This window comes from Anser brachyrhynchus (genome assembly GCF_964034855.1).
Source record: "Anser brachyrhynchus genome assembly, chromosome: 10".
NCBI lineage: Eukaryota > Metazoa > Chordata > Aves > Anseriformes > Anatidae > Anser > Anser brachyrhynchus.
Window position 1 is genome coordinate 1,464,813 of NC_137705.1, and position 20,817 is coordinate 1,485,629.

Below are 20,817 nucleotides of genomic sequence, written 5' to 3' on the forward strand. Positions count from 1 at the left end.
AAAGGTAAGAGTAAGGGGGAATGCCAGAAAGAGCATCTGGTGTGCTGTTGCGTGCAGTTACCTGGGGCAGTCCAGCTGCGGGAGAGTCAGAGGAAGGGATTACAGCTCCTGAGGAACGAGCCGGCTGCAGCAAGACGGGCCCTGGGCTGACTGCAAAGGAGCAAGATTTAATTAGTATTTCTGGGATGAAAAAGGCTACAGGACAAGTCCTGACCTCACTGCTCCCCTATTAACGTTGATCAACAATTGTTAAATGTCGAGGAACCCATTCTTTTCAAATGTTATTCCTATGTCATGATTCATTCATATACTCAAATTGAGTTAGAAATTAAGTTAAATATCAGGATAAGCGGTCCTACTGCACGGCAATATAGAACGTTCTTCATCGTGGGTCATCTTTAAATGAATTACGAGTCTTTTTTTTTTTTTTTTAATATATGTGTGCTTCTCGGAGAAGACGTAGCTACTGGTGATGGCTGAGCAGCATGAGCAGCATTACCTGCAGGGTGCCCGGCCCCGGGCAGCTCCTCGGCCCCCCGTGCTCCCCGCTCCTGCTTCGGGAAGGCACGGCCACAGGCACGGCACCCACGGGGCAGCACTCCCCGAGTCCGCTGTGCGTGCAGCAAGCATCCTCAGGGAATGGGAAGCTAGGAGAACAGGCCTGGTGAGAGAAATAAATAAAATAAATAAATAAAAACAAAAATAAACGATAAAGCTGTCCTGCCACCCACCCTGCAGAGCATCCCGCCCAGCGGCACCAGGAAGGACAGAGGTCCCGGTGCCATCAGTGGGATTATTCCTGGTGTGAAACTCACTGGCAGCTACAATCCATGAGGGCTGTACTAGGGAACTGAAAACCACTGAATTAAATCCTAGTTATAATTTAGCCCGGCTCAGCCTCAGCTAAAGAAAACTATTTAATTTTTAACTATTCCACGTTATGTATTTTATACATTTAAATCCATGGAAGTGTTTACTTATATATTTATATTTCATGGACTATAAAACAATAATAACAAACTCCAAATTAGTCATTTCCTTTTAGATAATAAAGTCACAAAGAGAAAAATTTGTGGCTTCCAATTGTGCCAACCAGTGTTTCAAACGACATGAAAATCTCTTCAGCAGTCATTACTGCCTAATTGTTTTGGAAAGCTGCAAGAGAATCATCATAGCTGCTTTGTTTGGTTGGTTGGTTTACTGAAGAAAAGTTAATTTCATTCAAAGCTATTAACTGTTTCAATCTCTTTATTCTTAAAAAAGAAAACAGAGATGTGAATTGGCAAAATCTGTTATATATTCTATCAAAATATTTTTCTACAAAATAAATCTTAAAGCTCGTTCCTTTTGAAACTGACGGAGAGCAAGTCAGATCTGCCAAAGTACGTTGTCTTATGCTCATTGCTAATGTATATTTTGTGGTAAACCGGATACCCATACGCAGTTTTGTAATCCCAGTATAGCGCGGGGAGCTGTTAAACTCATGCATTATGCGTTCCGTTCTGTAAACACAAAAGAAAAAGCGCTTACGATGTAATTAGTTTATTTGCTGCTACTCAAGATCACCATAGTTCACATAATAAGTGATAAAAGGACTGCACCCCATTTATGCTGTGCGGGGATAGGCTTCTTGTCCTGCTCATCGACGTGCCTGGGGAAGGCGCAGGATTGCGCTGGCAGCTTGAAGCAGCCGGGGTAAAGCAAAAACCCGAACGTGAAGTGCTTGAGATAGAGGACAAAGAAACCTGATGTTCAAGTACCGGTCTGAGACTCAGAACATCTCGTTCCTAACTGCTACAAATTCCCTGTAGCAACCTGAAATATGAGCAACGCAGGCAGCATCTGCGCCGTCCCTGCCGGAGCGTGGGCTCCCCGAGCAGGGGGGGCTCAGCTGCTGCCCCCCAGCACCGGTGCTGTGAGGCTGCAATCTCTGCTGCTCCTGCAGGCACTGGCGCAGCGAAAATAAAAATAACACCTTGCTCTGCAGCGGGGATCCTTCAAGCCTTCTCTTTACACTCTGCTTAATAAATAGGCTCTCTGTTTTCAGGCCTTCCCCTGGACAAATGCCTACACATCGAGTCCTGCATTTCTTCCCCAAATCCATCCAGATCCAGCCTGAGATGAGCACATTAGAGCTGGTTTTCAAGATCAGGCAGTTCATTCTTGTGTCTCATCCCAGACTTAGCAGATGTTCGGGAATCTTTAATATCTTAGCTGTAATTACTTAGTTTATAGTTATTGTACTGTCATATCTCTTGGAGAAGCAGACCAAAGTTTATGGCCACCTCCGCAATTAGGGTACATGTATCAGGAACAGAATAACTCCGACTGCTGCTCATTGTGTCAGTGATTTCACTGTGTCTTTTCTAAAAGGCCTTATTTCCATTTTTAATGGCCAGGCTCAATAACCAGCAACAGAGTCAGAGGCAGCATCACATCTGGCTGCACATTTATTCTAGATTTCAAATTGTACTAATCATTTGTGTGGTGGATAAACACTAGGCCCATTCTTTAAGTACCATAATCCTGACTACAAGACAAAAACCCAAAGCCCCTGATGCCATGCACTCTGGCAGCTCAGACAGGATTTTTCTGTAGCTCAGTCAAAACCAGTTGCTCACACAAATAGCTTAGTTTTTGGCATTCCGAAAACATATGAAAAGAGGCATGACCAATATCTATCTGCTTCTACCACATCTACAGTAGCACTGTAGACATGTATACAAGAATAGATGTATGATATATGGTTATATATGCATATATGTATGCACAGACATATTATTAGCAGTCATTTAAGCCCTCCGTCCCTGGAGTTTTACACCCCATGAGCTCTGTCAAACCTCTTCATGCTCCTCCCAGTGCAAGCCAACCCAGTCAGCTAATAAAATGACAAAATATTACTAGCCTCAGGTGCTGTGTACAGAATGCCTCCATGGTACACAGATCTCATTATTTGCAGTAATGAAGAATTTTCAGTAGTGAAGATGAAAGGTCCCTGCTTTTTTTTTTTTTTTTTTTTTTACTGGCCATCATTGTCATTAGATGCCTTAAAGCTCATACGCTACCACAGAAATTGCAAGGAGGTGATACCCTCAGCACTGCTGCTTCTTCCATGTGGAAAAGCACTCCCCATGCAAAGAACATTCAGCCAGATTTGTCTGGTGTCGAGCCAACATCCTGGTTCCTACCCAAGTGTTTCAGCAGCAACCAGCACCTCAGTCAGTATGATTCATTGGATCAATAATTCTAAGGTCTGTACCTAAAAGGTTGAAAAATGTGGTAAAACCTGGCAGAAGAGTAATGATTGTAATGTTCAGCAAAATGGTTAATGAGGCTTGGAAAAAGCAGACTTTGGGGGAGAGAAATATGTACAGCTTTAACCTTGCACACAAGCTCCAGCAGAACATTCTGTCTTTTAGGTTAACTCTCAAGTCCCCATACGTTACGAGACATCTGTATTTCCTTGACATTTTCACTCTTTTACTGAATGGCCTTTTTCTTTCCCTATTTTCATGCACTGGCTGCTGGAGGAGGACGCGGCCCCTTTTCCAGGTCACGCTATCCCTAACCAGCACTTGCTGAATGGTTGGGTTTGGTAGCGCTGTTACATAAAGGCACACAAAATAAGGTTTCTTTCCTTCTCCCTGCCTGAACATTTTGTTTCTCCTTCATTACCAGTCCTCCCCAACCCCCATCAGATACCATCTTACTCAAAATAACAAAATTTTCTCCCAGCTCTCTACTTCCTCATCATTTCACTCCCCTCAGCTGGTGTAATAGCATCCTATGCATAGGTTATCGTGCTCAAAGGAAGGCCAGTAACAGTAATGTTGAGACAGCTAAGGCTAGTGATATTATTTAGCATTTGATTACTCTAGGGAAAAAAGGACACTGGCAGCTACAATTTCCTATAATTCCCACTTCACAACAAGCTGAAACACATTTCAGGGTGCATGAAATGGCACCTGCCTCTGTGCTCTGCCTGGGATGGGAATACGGTACCCATCATCAGACCAGTAACATCACAAGATCAACTCAGAGAAGGAAATGTTAGACAAGTGATTTAGAATTCAAACCCCCACCTTCCTCCTCAGCAAAACACCCACGCCACATTACCACCAATACATTTTTCTTTTTAAAATAAAATTTACTATTAATTCATTCATCTTCCCAAAGCTGAACAAAGGAAATGTGCTTTTTAAATAGTTGTTAAATATTCTATTTGCCCCATTTGTCAGTCTGCATTAGCAAGAGATCTATAACTAATCTCAGTGCCACCAATGATACCGCAAGCTGCTCCCTCCATCTATAAAGCATCGTGTCCACAGAAGAGACAATTAGATGCCACTGATCTCTTTTCTATAATTCGCTTTCCTATCTAATCGACAGTTATCCATAATGAACTTTGCATTGCTAGCTCAAACTCAGCAGTTTCTCTTGCCTAGTGCAAGACATATAGGAAAAACTGGTGGAAAATGGCATATAATGTTTTACGAAGTGATTTCTGAATAATCACACTTTAATTTTAGAGCTGTTTAACAGCCATAGCAAATGGCAGACAAAAGAACTGAAGTGAGGAGTATGACCTATGAAACGGATGAAAATACATTTGGAAAAGCCTCCATTAGGAAAGGGTCTTCTTGTCACAGGTCTATAAATCACGCAGTAAAAATGAAGCTAAATTGCAGAAGCAATTAGTTTTATAATTCTGTATCTTTGTAGTCATCTGGGTGGTAATAACGGTGGAAGTAAAATGAAATATTTTTGTCCTGCCTGAAGATGCATGGAAAGTTGTGAGAAGTTGTGAACTGACTCTGCTATTTGTGATCTCTCCAGCAGAACCTGAGCTTGGCTTGCATGGCCACCTGAATTAATCCATGGCCCAAACCCAAAGGTCAAGCCGCTGCAGCTGCTGCCCCTACCAGAAAGCACACGGATGCTTCAGAAGTCCCCAGAGCAGCTCCTGCAGGAGTCTCTGCTGAGCAGGGAAGGTGGCCAGCCTGACAGGAGCAAACGCTTCCCAGCTTTGTTGAATTTTCGTGCAAACGCACCCAATCCCTCCTCCAAAACTTCATCGAGTTCAGTTGCGATGCGAGCCTGGAACAGCCGCGGGGCCGGCCCTTCCCTCCGGCCAGGGACAGTCTGCAGGGCACAGGCCAGCACCCAGAGCGACCAGGGGAAGGGAGCAACAGACAAAGCTCCCCAGATAACCCAGATGTAACCCATTAGAAAACACCCAGAGACATAGAAAAGTTTCCAAAAGCTTTGCTGTTGTAACTCAAGGAAGAAATGTATTTGCTGTAAAGGTAAATAACAACAACAGCAAAGCACAGATGTTCTCACTGGATTCAGACAGGAATAATTGTGTTCAAAGACAGGGGTCCATGCATCTACGTCTCACCTAGCTATTGCGGACCGTTGCTTCCACCCCCCCACCCCAGAACACCCAAATGTACAAGAAAAGACCCTGCGCTCACTCACATGGGGGGCTGCAGTACTCAGGGAGGAAACAGACTGGAAAATACCAGAACGGCGATCATCCCGGGAGGAGAACCACACCTGGGGCTTGGGGAAGGGCTCCTCGAGCAGGCGCTGCTCCCCGCTTGAGGTTGTCCAACGTTTCTGTACAAACGCAGCCAAGCAAGGCGAGAGATCAAGGAAATCCTCCTTGGAAAAGCACACACTTATCTTCACTGCATCTGAAAAACAATTGCTTCCCTTCTTGAGAAGGATTTAAGAAGTAAAAATGTTTAAAAATTGTTGAAAATATTCAGACACTGGTTGCGAAACAACTATTTAATCTACAACAGAGGTTTTTGTTGGAGGGGAACAACAGAGCTGATGATTTTTGAAAGAATGCACCAAGTGTATTTCCTTGGAAAACCCTCCTGGAAAGGCACACTACATGCACTGAAATGTAATTCATGTGAATTGTAATGCACTGAAAATGTACTACAGATATTAAAACATTTTATAAAAGTGTGGGTAAAAAAGCATAAACCACTCCATGTACGTACTCATCTTCTAATACATCAAATCGCAGTCTGGGCTATGTCAGACCAGCTCAGACCTGTGGATTATCTGATCAATAGCAAACAAGAATGAGAATATTTTCACTTCACTGGAAAAAAGTCAAGGAACGGAGAAATAATAACGGAAGCAGTGATTCAATCAGAAGGAGCTGTAGTAGGTGGCACAAAGCTATAGGACAAATGTCAAGCACACAAACAAATAGCACTGCTGAAGTGAAAAAGCATGAGTTATCAGAGTGTCTTTTAGAAGGGCTCCATGGGTCAACCTCCTCCTCAAGCAGCGGTATTGTTGAAAATAAAAAATTATTCAAGGAAGTAAAATCATGTGAGGCTGCAACATTTGTCAAATTTGTGGTCCCAATCTTTGAGCCACGGTCACGCTGACCTTCCTGTCATTTTCAGACCTGAAAGTAAAGAGGAGAAAGCACACGGGTCTCGGGAGCCTGCAGGAGCTAGTCACTGGAATCCTGCTGTTTGCAAACACCTCCTGGCTTCACAAAAAGGTTTTTCTTCCTGTAAGTTTAAGCTAATGAAAAGACAAATGTATTTTAACTGACCAGAGTGAGCTGACGGTCTAGCAGGAATGTCAAATGCTGTGGGAATAGTTTGTTTTTTTCTACGGTTGGGCAGAAAAACGAGCTGGAAGGAAGAACAGCGTGGTGTTCACGCTGACAAAGGATCGTCTACCTCTTTCTAGTGAAGTTCAGACGTCTCCTTGCTTTGCAGGTCACCAGCAAAGAGGCTTAGCTAGCCCACAGAAATCCTCTGCAGGCAAGAAGAGCCAAGTGGGTCAGGTACCACTCACAGATCCCAGAGGGATGACAGTTTGCTCTGTGCTTTACAATCAGGTGGTGTCTGAGTATTCGGGTCTTACCGTGCACTAACAGACAGCCCATCACTTCATCCAGGTGTATTTGTATTCTCCTTCGTGTTACAATTTTCTTAGTTGAGGCCAACCTCACCGGAAAATGAGTGAGGTTTTTGTGTGCTCTGGTCCTGCAGAACGGGGCTGCCAGGTCCTCACTCCTTTGGGTGGATTTTTAATTGGCATTCCTTCATTCAGGAGAAATGTCTGCTGATCTGACTGCACTTTGCTGTGGTCACCTGCTGGTACTTCATCCCGATGCCTCTGCAGAAAGCAGGCTGATGTCGTCTTTGGCTTTGAACTGCCGGGCTGTTTGCACTGAGTCCTTCTGGGAACCTGCTGAAGGACAGGCAGGGATGCTGATGGGGGGAGGGAATGGAAAGCCTTTGTCCTCACCTGTTCCGATTAGCATCCATTTCAAGCAGTTGTGATCAGAATAGTAAACAGCATCCTACATGCACTGGCTGGCATAGCTGCACCAGCGTTCTGGTTTATATGCAATGATCAACTCCAATATTCAAATTGTTCTCTGCATCCATCATCTACAACTGTAATTTTCCAGTTATGGCAGGAATTTTTCACTTCTAAGTACCAAAGTGCATATTCTTGTGTATTTTTTTTTATTATTATTCATCTTATTTTCATTACTGCAGCCCTCCCAGTCAACTCTTTCTTCCTATATACCAAACCTCCTCTGCACCAGCAATACCTCCCTCCCTAGGTTTTGTGTCATTGGTAAATTTCAATAGCACATTGCTAAGTTAAGTGCCAGTCTCAAAACTGTTCCTAATGAACTCTATTAATAACTCCACTCCTACGGGGTAGCTCTTCTTTTAGCATAAACTGCACCTAATTAGGTTTTTGCTGCTTTCCCACTCATCTTACAAGGTGCTAAATATAAATGACTGAATATAACAGCCTGAAGGCTCTTTTTATTCCGGCACTGTTTGTGTTTTCCAGCACTTCCCAGGAACTGGGAGAGGAAACCTTTCCCCCAGCCCCGGCAGCACTCACTATGCTCAGCCCTGTGCGGTTCCAGCACGAGGTGCACGCTGGTGGAGCTGCCTTGGTGCACACCAGGACACACCAACCATTGCAGGCTGGTTCATCGGTGCCACTGCTACACCCCTCCTATGTAAGCAAGTACACCCAGAATTAATTTGGGCATCCTATTATGTAGATACGCTCATTAAAGCATTCTTGGGTGACCTGACACGTTAATGGCAGGGCAAAATACAAGTTACACTTGAAAAAAATAAAAATCCAGAGAGGATCAGTTAAAGACCAGGATGATCCATTAGAAGCACACGGTGTAGTGACTTCAATTATCTCCTTCTCCAGAGGAGCAGCCAGAGGCTGCAGCAACCTGTAATTACACAGAAGGAGGTGTGCTCAGGTTACCTCCTCCCATGCCAGCCGATAGATGGGAGTTGTGGCCTTCGTGTCCGCTGGAACGTGCCATAAAGGAGAACGCCCTGGTGGTGGGCTGTGACATGAGAGGAACGGGCTGTGGGACAGGGATCAGATCAAATGGACTTAAATACAGCTTTCAGTATGCCTTCCACACGACCTGCACTTGCTCTTCTCTACTGAGAACTGTGCCATAAAATATTTCCTAATTATTAAATTGCATAGCATTGGGTCAGAACATGACTATTTTCTGTGGAGCTGGATGCAGTACCAGTCATCTGCATCCAGGGAGCGAAGAGGGAGGCGAGGAGGAATGTCTTTGCAAAACAGCTCAGCAGGAGTAGGTTTGCTCTGCATCCAGTATGAACCACCGAACTCAGCCTGGCTTTATTTGGGAAGCTGTATAGCTCTGCTAATGCACTGCTATACTTCAGCTTTTAAAGCATGTATATGTATATATGTGTGTGTGTATGTGTGTATATATATATATATGTATAAAAACAGGACTTGATAGCACTTCTTTCCCACACCAGTGAGGCTCTCGCAGTGCGGTGGAGCATGGTCTGCTCAACCTGCCCCAAAAACAAACTTAGCAAAAGAAAAAGCAAAAATAAAAAAAAAATAAAAACACGCGCGCACACAAAAAAACACCTTCCAAAAACTTTCACACAGAGGCAAGTTTGCTGCCTTTCCTGGAGCTCCATGCTGGCTTTGCCCTGGGGGCACTGATCTCTGCAGGCCTGAGGAGCGCTGTCAGGTTCGCACACCTTTGGGAACACAACAAGGCACATCAAGTGTGCACACCTACACACGATACAGCAGTCCGCGTCTACAGCTCACAGTATAAAAACAAACAAACAAAAAATGCAAGAAAGCCATAACTGCCAGCCTTGATGCATTATATTTTCCTGCAAAAGCCTTCAGCAAGTTCTAAGCTTAATATTAAATCAAATGCTAGTTATAATTCAATATGTAGTACTTAGTAATTCACTAAGTGAATTTGAGTATTACTCTCTGGAAAAAAATTTCTCTACTGTAATACCTCCAACCTCAAACAGCTGTTTCCCCCACACCAGGAATACAGCTACCCAAAGACCTCAGGAACACCAGCAAACTCGAAATCCAATGCATTTACTTTCATGTTCTGAAATAGCTAAGGTAGAATACAATTTTTCTTTTTGAAGAATTTCCTCTCTTGTGACAAGTAAATAAACGTCCAACTTTATGCTCATTTTAGTGGCAGAAAGAAAAAGAAGAAAGAGAAAGGAAGAGGAAAAAAGAATCTGCAACAGGTTTGCTGAACACCAGTTATTCATTTCATGAAACACAACAAGGATACTTTATAAACTAATCCAGCTTTACGACGACTGCGATGTTGCCTTCGGTTTTGTGTTATTGGATAATTTGTCAGTTCTGGCACTTTGGCAAGTAATAAAGTAAGGAACAACTACTAGAAGCATAAGCAAATTATTGAGTCTGATTCCTCCTTCTTATTGTATTCTGAACAGAAGCTGGTTTTAAACAGAAGACTGTTGACAGAAACAAAATGACTTCTAGTACGTATGAAAGACACAGCACTAAAATGAGAAGCTTGTATTTAAGGCTTTTCTGATTTTGCTTTTGGTTCTTCCCTCCCATCCCATCAAAATAGATCGCTTTCCATTAAATGGTTTGAGCTAAACATGAAAAACCTTAATCCCTACTCAGGTAAAGCTTCAGTTTGCATAACTGGTAGCTCTGAAGAAAAAGAGCATTGCAATGACTTCAGCTCAGATGCGTACCACTGAGCACAGCCACGTAGATATGGCTGCATCTTTTTACAACGGATTTTCTGGAGCCTAAAATTAAAACCATACTTAAAACCCAACGTACCTGCCTTGTCGCGCTGCATTTCAATGCACTGGTGTGAGGCGGGTGGACATTTTCGGTGCAAAGCGTACAGCAGAGAACTGCTGTTCTTGGCAGCAGTCTGCTCCAGGGAGCCCGTTCCTCCAGAAGAGCTGATGCAGTTCCAGAGCATCCCTGAGACACGGAAAGCCTCTGCTGCCCCTGGGAGTTCAAGGGATTCACAGACAAAGCATCTCCACGTGTACAACCTGCACACAATGCACTGGAGGGAAAAGAATACATTCAACAGCACCCTAATTTAATAGGAATTCATTGACTGTTCACATAACCAAACTTCAGTGGTCAGAGCCAGAGTTTATCTTCTCTTACAGATTGTCCTAGAAATGAAGTCAGCACTAATGCAGGATTGAACATATTAAATGATCATGAAAGATTAGGAATTAGTTCCACAAGAACAAGAAAGCCATCAAACAATAGCAGTCCCACTTCCGCACTAGGTACTAATTTCAGCCCTCATGACTGGTGTGCATCTCCATATGTTGCTACTAACAAGAAAGAAAACAAGCAAATCTGGAATAGAGATTTTGGTCATATAAGCACTGCAGTCCTTGATTAAGGAAACAAGTCACTAACTGTCCAAAACGTATGGAATTAACAAAGAAGCAGATGTTTAAGTGTGCCAGCTTTAATTTGCTGCTAAATTAACGTATATATTCACCAGCACTCACCAATATTTCACCCTTTAAATTCTGTCACTGGCAGCGAACAGCAGATAGGGATGTTTTTCATTAGTGCCTTTGAAGCTAACTTTCTTTTTAATTTAATGATGTATGTTACTCACACGAAGCAGCACATATTTTAAAGAGAACATGAGAACATAACTGCAAAAACAAGACAGAAGACAACCCAGCTCTGATCAATAAACTGGCTGGATTTGTTTCATTTTGTTGTTTTATAGATTCCATTTAAAATGAGCATTGAGCCTTGATTTATTATCAAAAACCCACCGTAGTAGTTGAAAACATCACTTTAATGAAGAAAAGATCTTTCAGGGTGTTAAACCTCTCTCATTACCTGAAGTCCAAAACTGCAATTATGATCAGTATTTTGCTGACTTGAGGGAGATGAACTATTAACACTTGGAAATAAAAGACACTGAAGAGCAGTACATTCTGCCTGAACAGGGAAAAAAGCAAAGTATGGAACATTTGTTATTATCTCACCGCTAACTAGCTCTGTGAAGAGCCCATGTCAATATAACATTGTCCTCAACTTGTCACACGTACTAATTTAAACATGAATTTAAGGAGATTTTTGAAAATTCTATATAATTAATAAAGTATTAGCAAAGGAGATGTTCATGTACTGAAAGCCTTATATTTCATTTAACATCAAGTTATCCGCTTCTCTAACTCGTGCATTTCTGATATCACTAAACTGGATCAGTAAAAAATGGATGTCTCACATGAAATCCTAATTTCTCTCCATCACCAGCAGGCATGCGAGGGAAAAAGAAAGTGGGAATTTTATGCACAAGTAGTTGAAGAGACAAAACCAACTTTAAAAGCCCAAGTGCGTGGACTGTGTTGCCCTGAACCTTTTCCAGTTGTATTAAAAATCTTTCCTGAGATGGGTGCAGCACACTACTACTACCCTGAATTATTTAGTGTCCTCAAAGGCACTTATGCTTTTCCCTTCCCTGTTCACTCTTTCTCAACTCTTTATGAATATACTCCTGCCAAGTATGTTCCACTAATGATTTCCTTTCACAGTGAAACTATGCAATTTCCTTACAGATCCATGTTCTTAGTTGTTTAATTTTTTTTTTTTTGGTGGTGGTGATGCCTAGTTTTTTTTCCTTCCTCCTCCCAATTCTTAAACTGGTGTGGGGACAAAGTTTGGGCTAAGCATTTAGGAGGTCAGAGGACAACGCAATGAGGCCATGGGAGGGAAGAAGAAAAGGAACAATAGAAACAGACTGGATTTTAGTAGATAGAGATGAATGTTGAGCCTGTGGGTCTGGACCTGCCTTCCTGTGCCCTGTGCTCAGCTCCATCCCAAGGCCATCCTCCTGGGCAGGGTGCTGGACACCAGCCCAGAAGAGGTGCCACTTCTCTGCTTCACGTCAGCAACACAGAGGTGCGTGGGGGGTCCCACTTCCAGCAGGTACATCCTGAATTATCCTTTAATCAGGAGGGGGTTTTGTTTGGAAAGCAAGTTTGCTCCAGAGGAGGCCATGCTGTTGGTGGCAACAGGCTTTACACCAGTATCTCCCTCGTCCCAGCAGCCATCTCAGCAGATACTGCCTAGAGCAGCAGCCTGATTTTGTGTAAGGCTATTTTTTGTCTCTTACTCCTTTCCTTCTCGGAAATAATAACCACTTACCTGCTTCTCTTGGAGGCATGATCTGTGATGACAAAATTGTGGGTTTTAAGGCGTTCCGAGGCAGAGGGCTGTAGCTGCGCTGCCCAGCAGCTCCCCGTCCTCGATGAGCCGCTCCGCCTGCGCCAGGACGCTTTCTGGTGCCTCCCATTTTCCTCTCTGTGCTGGCCCAGCTGTGCTGGATAGCATACTTAGGAAAGAGAGCCAGACCTCTACCTGCACATAATGCTTTCCTACACACCTACACAGGAAAGGCATTAATGGCCAAATGGGCAGCTGCCCAGGCAGTAATGGACAAAGCAGCAAGAGCAAAGGAGAGGGGAGGAGATCTTTAAAGTCCATTACTTTACTGCATCATTTCATCTCCAGGGACATGATTTAGCTTGAAATGCTTGTTGTGGCTAGAGATTTTTACTTTCAGACTCCGCTTATGCAATTTTGCCTTTTAGTGTTCTCTTGCATGTTAATGATTCCACCTTTGCCACTAATTAAAAAAAAAAATCCTATTTGCCTGATAGCCCATTTCAAAAAATTAGATAATGGATCTCACTTAAAATATTTTTGAGAGGAGCACATAAATATATAAGACCAGTAAAACCAGCAACAGTTGTGTGGTTCCAGAGTACTGTACAAGCAGATGGTTCATGGTTTCCCGGTCATTAAAAACTACTAGCTGAGAGGCAGGGGGAAGGACCCTATAGCTGTGCGGGGACAGCCCAGAAGCCAATTACACACCCAGATACCATACATTGTCAGGAAATTATATTCCACAGCTTGGCACCTGCGCCTGCCAAGCAATCTCTACATGAGCATTGACCAAGAATGTCAAGGTCACTGCTGATCCATGTGGAGGTGGAAATGGAGTTGAATCACTGCTGCCAGAAATATGACTATGTTCTGACAATTTAGTAATAGAATTGCACGGAGATGATGACACTATGTCTTGTTTTCCATTCAAACCCAGTGTAAAGAGGAACGTACAGTCTGGGAAGTGTGGCTGGTACAAAAATAATCACTTTTATATGCCTTACCTAAAATTTCAAAAGATTGTGTTATAATTTCTCTTTTTTTGTTATTATTTCTATTTCTTTAATGCTTTTTAAATAAGAATCGTAAGTAAAAAAAAAAAAAACCACGCTACAAATAACTATCCAACTACTTTTCCTTGCTGGACATGAGAAAAAGGAACATTAACTGAATTTCCCTAAGAAGTCTGAGTACCCACACTAAACAAACTGCCAGATACAAGCAAGCACAACAATTCAGAGTGAACCTGGTTCTTTGCAGTCCTACAAGGTGAGATTTCCACTGCAACACTGCAGAAGACATCCCACCAGAAGATGCCTTGCACCCCACCCCCGGTCCCTCCCAGGCCCTGGGGACAGCCGCAGTGGCGCTGCCCTTGCCTCCCCCAACCAGCACAGCACTGGGGGCAGCTCAGCACCGTGCCCGGCCCCACCTCCGACTCCCTTTCCCATCAGCAGCTGACAGCTTCCCACAGCTAATATTTTACTAAATATCAAATTATTATTAAGTTGTAATGCAGCAAACTGATCTGCTCAGAGAGCAACAAGCACGCCTCCCGAAACAGCTGGCCAGACTGCGGCAATCCAGAGGCGCCTGGTGCAATTATGCTACGAATCAGTCACGGTAATTACAAATAAACATTTTTAAATTTTAATCGTGGGGGAGAAAAAGAAAGAGAGACAATCTCCAGCACCTCAGTGAAAACAAACAAACCCATGCTGTAATTAAGTGAACTCAAACCCGAAATGCTGTGCGACACGAGCCATTTGTGGCTGTTGCCTGCAGCGCTGCGGCAGGGAAGGCGCGCCGAGACCTCGCGCGTGGGGAGGGCGGCAAGGAGCTCAGCACCCAGGCACCCACGGTGTGCCAAGTCTGAATGCAAGGCTAGAGCAGGCGACATCCAACTTCAACGCCTGTCCCAGCAGAAACAGAAACAAATATTGTCCCTTGTAAGCTGTTAACAGAAATTGGAAAATGAAATTTCTCGTCCTTGCACCACATCTTCACTGACCAAATGCTGACTAGGGCCTCAGCGGAAGACTTGGTCTCCTTTTTTATCACTTCATCTTTTACCTTTTTCATTTTTCTATTTGTGTACTGTATTTTTTTCTGCCCTAGTGCAAGGCCTGAGCCGCTTCTGCTGAGGAAGGTGAAATCTTTGTGGTGCCCTCAGCACCAGGCGAGCGGGGATGGAGCCGGGAGCAGTGGCACAACCCCAGCCCTCCAGGAGATGAGCACCACCTGAGAGGCTGATGAGGCTGAGCCCAGACACTGCAAGCCTAAGCACCAAGAAAAATGCTCCTTAGTTGCTCTTTTTTTTTTTTTGCATCTTTTGTCCATGCTTGTTTAGCAGCAAGAGCAACGGCTCTGTTTCAGCTAATTTCCTTTCTTCACAAAGAAAATGAGAACTTTGATTATTTTTAACATTACACAGATGGCAGTTCTCGGTAAAAGTTCTACAGACAGGGAGAGATGAGGAAAACGTACACTATTAAAATGAAACCCTTTCTTAATAGTCTTTTGAAATTTTACCTATTTTCTAAAGCACTCTTTTTCCAGCACTTGTCCCTTATCTTTATATGACCTTTAAACAATATTTTCAAGCACAGCTCTGGCATCCACTTCTGCTCCCAAACCTTAAAGTACAATGATTTCTTGTTAATGTAACTACTGCTCAGCCATTACTCGAGTGCTCCTCCACTCAACTGCAGTTCCTACAGAGCTGCTCCTTGAGAACTTCAGGAAATGGGGGTCCACAGCGGTGAGCAGGCATCTTCTGGCACCTCGTCTATGCCATTGTTGGTGTACTGGAGGAACTCACAAGTATTTTATGTTCACCTCATTTTGCTTCACTTTATTACAACTGAAGAAATCTACTTTTAAGAGAGAGTAGCTTTCTTAAGGTCTTTCAAGACCCCTTTCCCCAGTAATTATTCCAATTCCAACCAAACAAGCCCAAAGCAGGGTATTTGGCTTACCTGGGCATCATTTCTGTCTGTTCTGCCTGGCTGCCGAATAACAGAAAGCAAACTACCTTTTTCCTGAAGCATCTGCAAAAAAGGGAGAGGGATACTGTGACGCTGTCCAAGAGCTATTGATTGAAAAACCTATAAACATTCTCCCTCCAAACACCCAACAAACCTTCAGACTCCTAATGTAAAAGTCTGGTAGGATGGTAAGGTAATATACTTGTTTTTATCTCCATTTTTTGTGTGGGGCTTACCTTCAATGAAAAAAAAATACTAAAAGAAGTAAAGAAGAGAAGTAACAGTATGTTTTCAGTGTTTGCAGGACCCTGTGCAATTTGAACCAAAACTTTTTAAGATCTGAACATGGAACAGTCAAAACTGTCACCAAGTTTAGTGTCAAAGCAGTGGAATACGCAAATAATTTCAAACAGATAAAGCTGCTACTTAGCTTGAGCTCTCTTCTATATCCTGTCCTTAAAAAGGACTTTTTTGGTATATGAAAAATTCGTCATTAGCATCAAATTTTTAACACAAGTAACATGGATCTTAAAACTTTAGTTCTAGCTGCAGCTCCAGCACAGTAACCATAGAAATAATTTAATCTCTTCCTACTAAAATGTTGTTTGTCCTTGATCATTATTTTTCTTAATTGAAGTACTTTAAATACTCTGAACAAAATTGCTTTGTAGCACAATATATTGCATAAAAGTTGTTTCAGAATGTAACCTGCTGGTACACTATGTCCTACATTTAAAGAGTTTTCTGGGAAGCTCCTTAAAGGCACCTTTAATTTTTAATATCTCCCTGGAAATCTGAAACGGAAGGGAAGGTAGGTCATATTTTTGGGCATCCCATTTTTGACAGAGCTCTTTGAACTATGCAGTTGTGATTACGTATATATTCTCTGTGACTTAGATTCTCATTTAATGAAATTTTAAAAGCAGCAAGTCTAATTCCAGGAGGAGTAACTGGTTATTTTAACATTTTCTTAATTATAATAACCTGTGACTTCTGGATCTTCCTTTCAAATTAGAGGGATAAGTACAACACCCTGGCTCTTTGAATCCCACATTCCTGGCCCAGAAACCTTTCCGGCAGCGGGGTACTGGCAGCCACCCTATCTTAGATGGGTTGATTTTCTCTTGAACCCACATTAGAAAAACCCTTGCAGATAATTTCATTTGCAAGACTTCTGGGGCTGCTCCTGCAGAATAACCATCGCGCACCCAAAGCCCTTTCCCCTCATCCCATGCCCCCAGCTAGCTTTGCCCCCCGCACACAGCTGAAACGTGCACAAACGTTCTCTGCTGCGATACTTAATTTGTAAATTGAACCAGCACAAAAGGACTGCAGTCTAAGGATGAAGTTCATTTCTGGCCCAAGACCCAGTTAATGCTAATGGGACGTGTGACAACTGGATTGGATCCACAGCAGCTCAAGGAGGGGCGATTAAAGCAGAAACTGCTGAAGAAGAATGAACACTATGAAAGCTATCCCGGCAAAAGGGCTGTGGGGGATCCTCAAATACACATTACATCAACAGCCTTATAGCCCATTTATTTTAATAAGTCCAGTTTACTTATAGACTGCATTTGAAGGCAGCATATTTACTGTCAAACTTCTAGCCCAAAGACTTACTAATTTGCCAGCACAGACCAAGCCTTTTTCTAAGCTTATCCTCCCGCCCTCCCTCTGCCTGTGATAACTATCCCCCAAAGCAGTGTGTGCATTACCAAAATACACAGATAAGCTCAGCAGACAACAGGGCATAAAGTGCTAATTTATCCAGTTGGGTGACGGTCAGGCTGGTCGCCCTGCAATGTTCTTGCAGCAGCTAAAAGCAATCAGCCCCTCCCAGCAAAATGGCAGGGAGCATGGAGCCTCCGCTGCCCTCCCGCAGCCCTGGTACAGCACGCTTTCTCTACCTGCTTGATCCTGCCACGCAGGAAGGCATTTGCTCGACTCAGCAGGCATTTTCCCAGCACGGTTAGTGCTGAGCAGGGGATAGCTGAGTCCCAGTACATCAGTCGCTTTAATTGCTGCAGTCTCAGGAGTAGACTTTCAGTGGGTTTTGAGGAGCCCAGCGTGCCGTGGCATCTCCCTTCCAGCAGTGACAGGATATATCACAAAGCTTTTTGATACTGCCCTGAAAACCTGCCTTCCTAAACGGTCATTGCAAGGTTTTTTGACAGCTTCCTAGCTCATTTATTTGGCATTTGATCACAGGTTTAGAGAAATTATAGAAGTCCTCTGAAAGCTATGATCCCCAGAGTGGCTAAAGAAGATTCACAGGCTTTAATCTCCCAATGTGTCCTGTTAAAAAAAGAAATAATAATAAAATCCTATATATCCTATATACTATGTGCATTGACACTGTGCGCACATCTGTCACGATGCAACCGGACCACGTGCTGAGCCCTTGGACAAGGCCACCCCACGCTGCTTTCCGTGCCTCCAGCTCTGCTCCAAATACCTCACTCTGGCTGCTTTCTGCAGCACTCCTGACTCAGCTTTGGATAACCTGTAATGACAAACAGTTGAGAAGTTATCTGTTTACTAACTTATACAAAACTGAATGCCAACAAATGAGGGGCCTGAGGAGACCTATCATCTGGCAGGTTGGAAGCAGAACTTGGAAAAAAAATGGAGCTATTCCCTATTCCATCACTTTCAATGCAAAATGTGTCTTCAAACCCTTTCAAACCTGTTCAGCCTCTCTCTCTGCCATTGTTTTCATTTCTGAAATGGAGATATTTGATCTTTTTTAGCCTGATGACATTTCACCAGCATAGGATGGCTTTGATACTTTCAGTCAATCATGAGGAATTTACATCAGCCACTGTGATACCATTTGTGAAAGAACACATTGATTTCAGTAGGGAATACCTATGTAGAAATTCTTAATATAAACGACATTTTCTGTTTTCTCTCTGAAAAAATTGTGAAAGTCTACATGCTACACTTGAAACAGAGCTTGAGCTCTTGTTTGCATCAGCCTTTCCCTGGTATTTCTGAAATAATTAAAGTCCATTTATTCCCTTCTTGTCTTCCTCTGATGTGCTCAGAGAAGCAAGATTCACTGCTGAACCCACGAGCAAAATGCAAACACTGGATGAATTACAATATTTCAGGCTGGATATTCATCTTGGTGCAAGTTGAAATAGTGCCAAATCCACTGGATCAGCAGCAGATGAAGATGTGTCACCTGCAGCCACTGAAGGTCAGTGCCCAACGGGTCCACGTGTTACGATTTCCCTGACCACCACCAAGACATCAGAAGAATGCTAAAGACACCAGAGCACACAGCAAGCCTGGGAAACGAGACGAATTAGTGCCTGTAGACTGTAGGAGGAGGTAAGGAAAACAGCCACGTTTCCAAAGCCAGGAATCGTCACTGCTTGTTACAGAACAACAGTCACTAATGCACAACTGAAATGAAGCAGGAGACCTTTTGAGTCATGTGTTTCTCAAGCTTCTCTTAGACAAAGGGAAGAGTGGCCAACAACTGTAATCATGTGTTTACTGATGAGTTGCAGATTTAATAAAATAGAGAGAAATAAATTTGTGATATATCTCAAGGTATACAGAACTCCAGATTGTCCTTTCCCCAGGACAGCTATAGCCCAGCTGAATACTTCCACGTGCAGTTTTTTAACTGTGCAACTTCCTAACATTCACCACTAAATTCATGAATGGGAATAACAATTAGCTACAACTTTATACACACTGAAATCCCAGTATTTATGATATTTTGAATATAGAGAGGTTGAAAAACAGCATTTAACAGCATTTTCATATACTTAACAAGCAGTGAGGGGAACTTTATATCATTCAAAGTAGCAACTTCCATTAGAGCAATCTTCAGCTGCTGAATGAGAAGTGTATTGGCAAGGCTTGTCTAATATATTCAAAGTGATCTGCAGAAGATCCCAGTATCACTAGAGATGATGCATGAATAACACTGGAAAATATGATGTAATTACAGGGATTATCCCACCCCTGGGACAAAAAAAAAAGTGAAATTCAAGCACTCTTTAATCTCACTGGGACAAAATGAACTTGATGATAACCATATTTTGTTCAAAAGAATTACTTGTACTAATTAAGAGATGAAGGTGGCAGTTCAGAATCTATTCCTGACTGTCATTTCAGATGTCACATCAATCTATTCCACTGAGAAAATAACAATCAAAATACTCCCTCGGTCCCAGCAAGCCAATTTGTACTATAAAATCACTTTTACACAGCTGATTATTATGGTTTTCTTTTAGGTACTCTGGTGAACCAAGACTGTCAACTGTACTGAAAAAGGGCAAATGTACTTTTAAGAAAAAAATTATCTTTACATGAACTCTTTATATCTATTAAAGTCAGACCACATATTTTAAATTGCAATGCAATGTTCAAGAGCCAGATTTTGAAATAGCAGCATGCATTTCAAAACACGCAAAGTATAAATACAGGGCTGCATACCTAAATCCCAATACATTCATTGGTACTCCTGGGCACCTGAATGTCTTTGCGTATCCCTGAGATACTACAGTTCAAAGCAAGAAACCATACAATTGCATGAAAGGGTACTTCTTCCACTGACCCTTGGCTGTACTGTTTCCCATAGTCAGAAATAAAGCTACAATCTGAAAACGGTTTGTGGAAACAGCCTGTCACGTCAGTGCGGCGTGTGTCCCCATAATTCGGACGGCAGGGCTGACACACCACGTACTCACGCTTAGCTGGGAACGTGCTGCCACAGCACAGCACTGAGATGGTTTGTCTGAGTGTGATTCAACATTTGGCAGCTGTTTTCATCTTGAATCATGCATGCAATGACCATTAACAATAATGATATTGATCCTTCAAGTGCTACGAGCAGGGAATTACAATGAGTTCCTGGATCAGCCCAGAGAGCTGCTGCTGCAGTCTCCTGGTGACAGCCCTTCTGAAGACGACATACGCAGAGGTGCTTATTCAGTCATAACAATTCCTAGAATGAAACTGAAAATGAGAACTATTCATAAATATTTATCCACATATATAAAGCACACAAATAATAGAGCAGTAACAATATGTTGATATAATAAGTGCACTGCAATTCAGTGAGAGTTTATGGCCAGCAGTGTTTACGTTGTTTCTCCAGTCCTTCCATTAACCTTCTTTGCATCTTGTCTTAAATTCTCACGTAAGCCAATCTGGACTGTATGTACGTAGTCCTCAGTGCAAGAGAACTCACACATCCTTTCCTGGCCTTTCGGCATTCCTGTAGAATAAGAATTTATACCAATTT

At 42.8% G+C, this 20,817-nt stretch overlaps 1 protein-coding gene across 7 annotated transcripts in view; it reads right to left on the bottom strand.

Moving 5' to 3' along the window:
- Positions 1-976: 976 nt before the first annotated feature.
- The window catches only part of LOC308200365 (uncharacterized protein), a 67,207-nt gene continuing 47,366 nt past the window's right edge, over positions 977-20,817 (bottom strand). For 5 of the 7 annotated variants that reach the window (XR_013955559.1, XR_013955560.1, XR_013955561.1 and 2 more), the window contains one exon: positions 15,632-20,790. Coding sequence is in view for 1 of the 7 variants with exons in the window: in XM_080606009.1 (XP_080462135.1) it covers positions 1,489-1,502; positions 10,180-10,417; positions 15,543-15,614 (324 nt within the window). In the remaining 6 variants the exon portion in view is untranslated. The other 2 variants (XM_080606009.1, XR_013955562.1) reach the window with 2 other exon arrangements.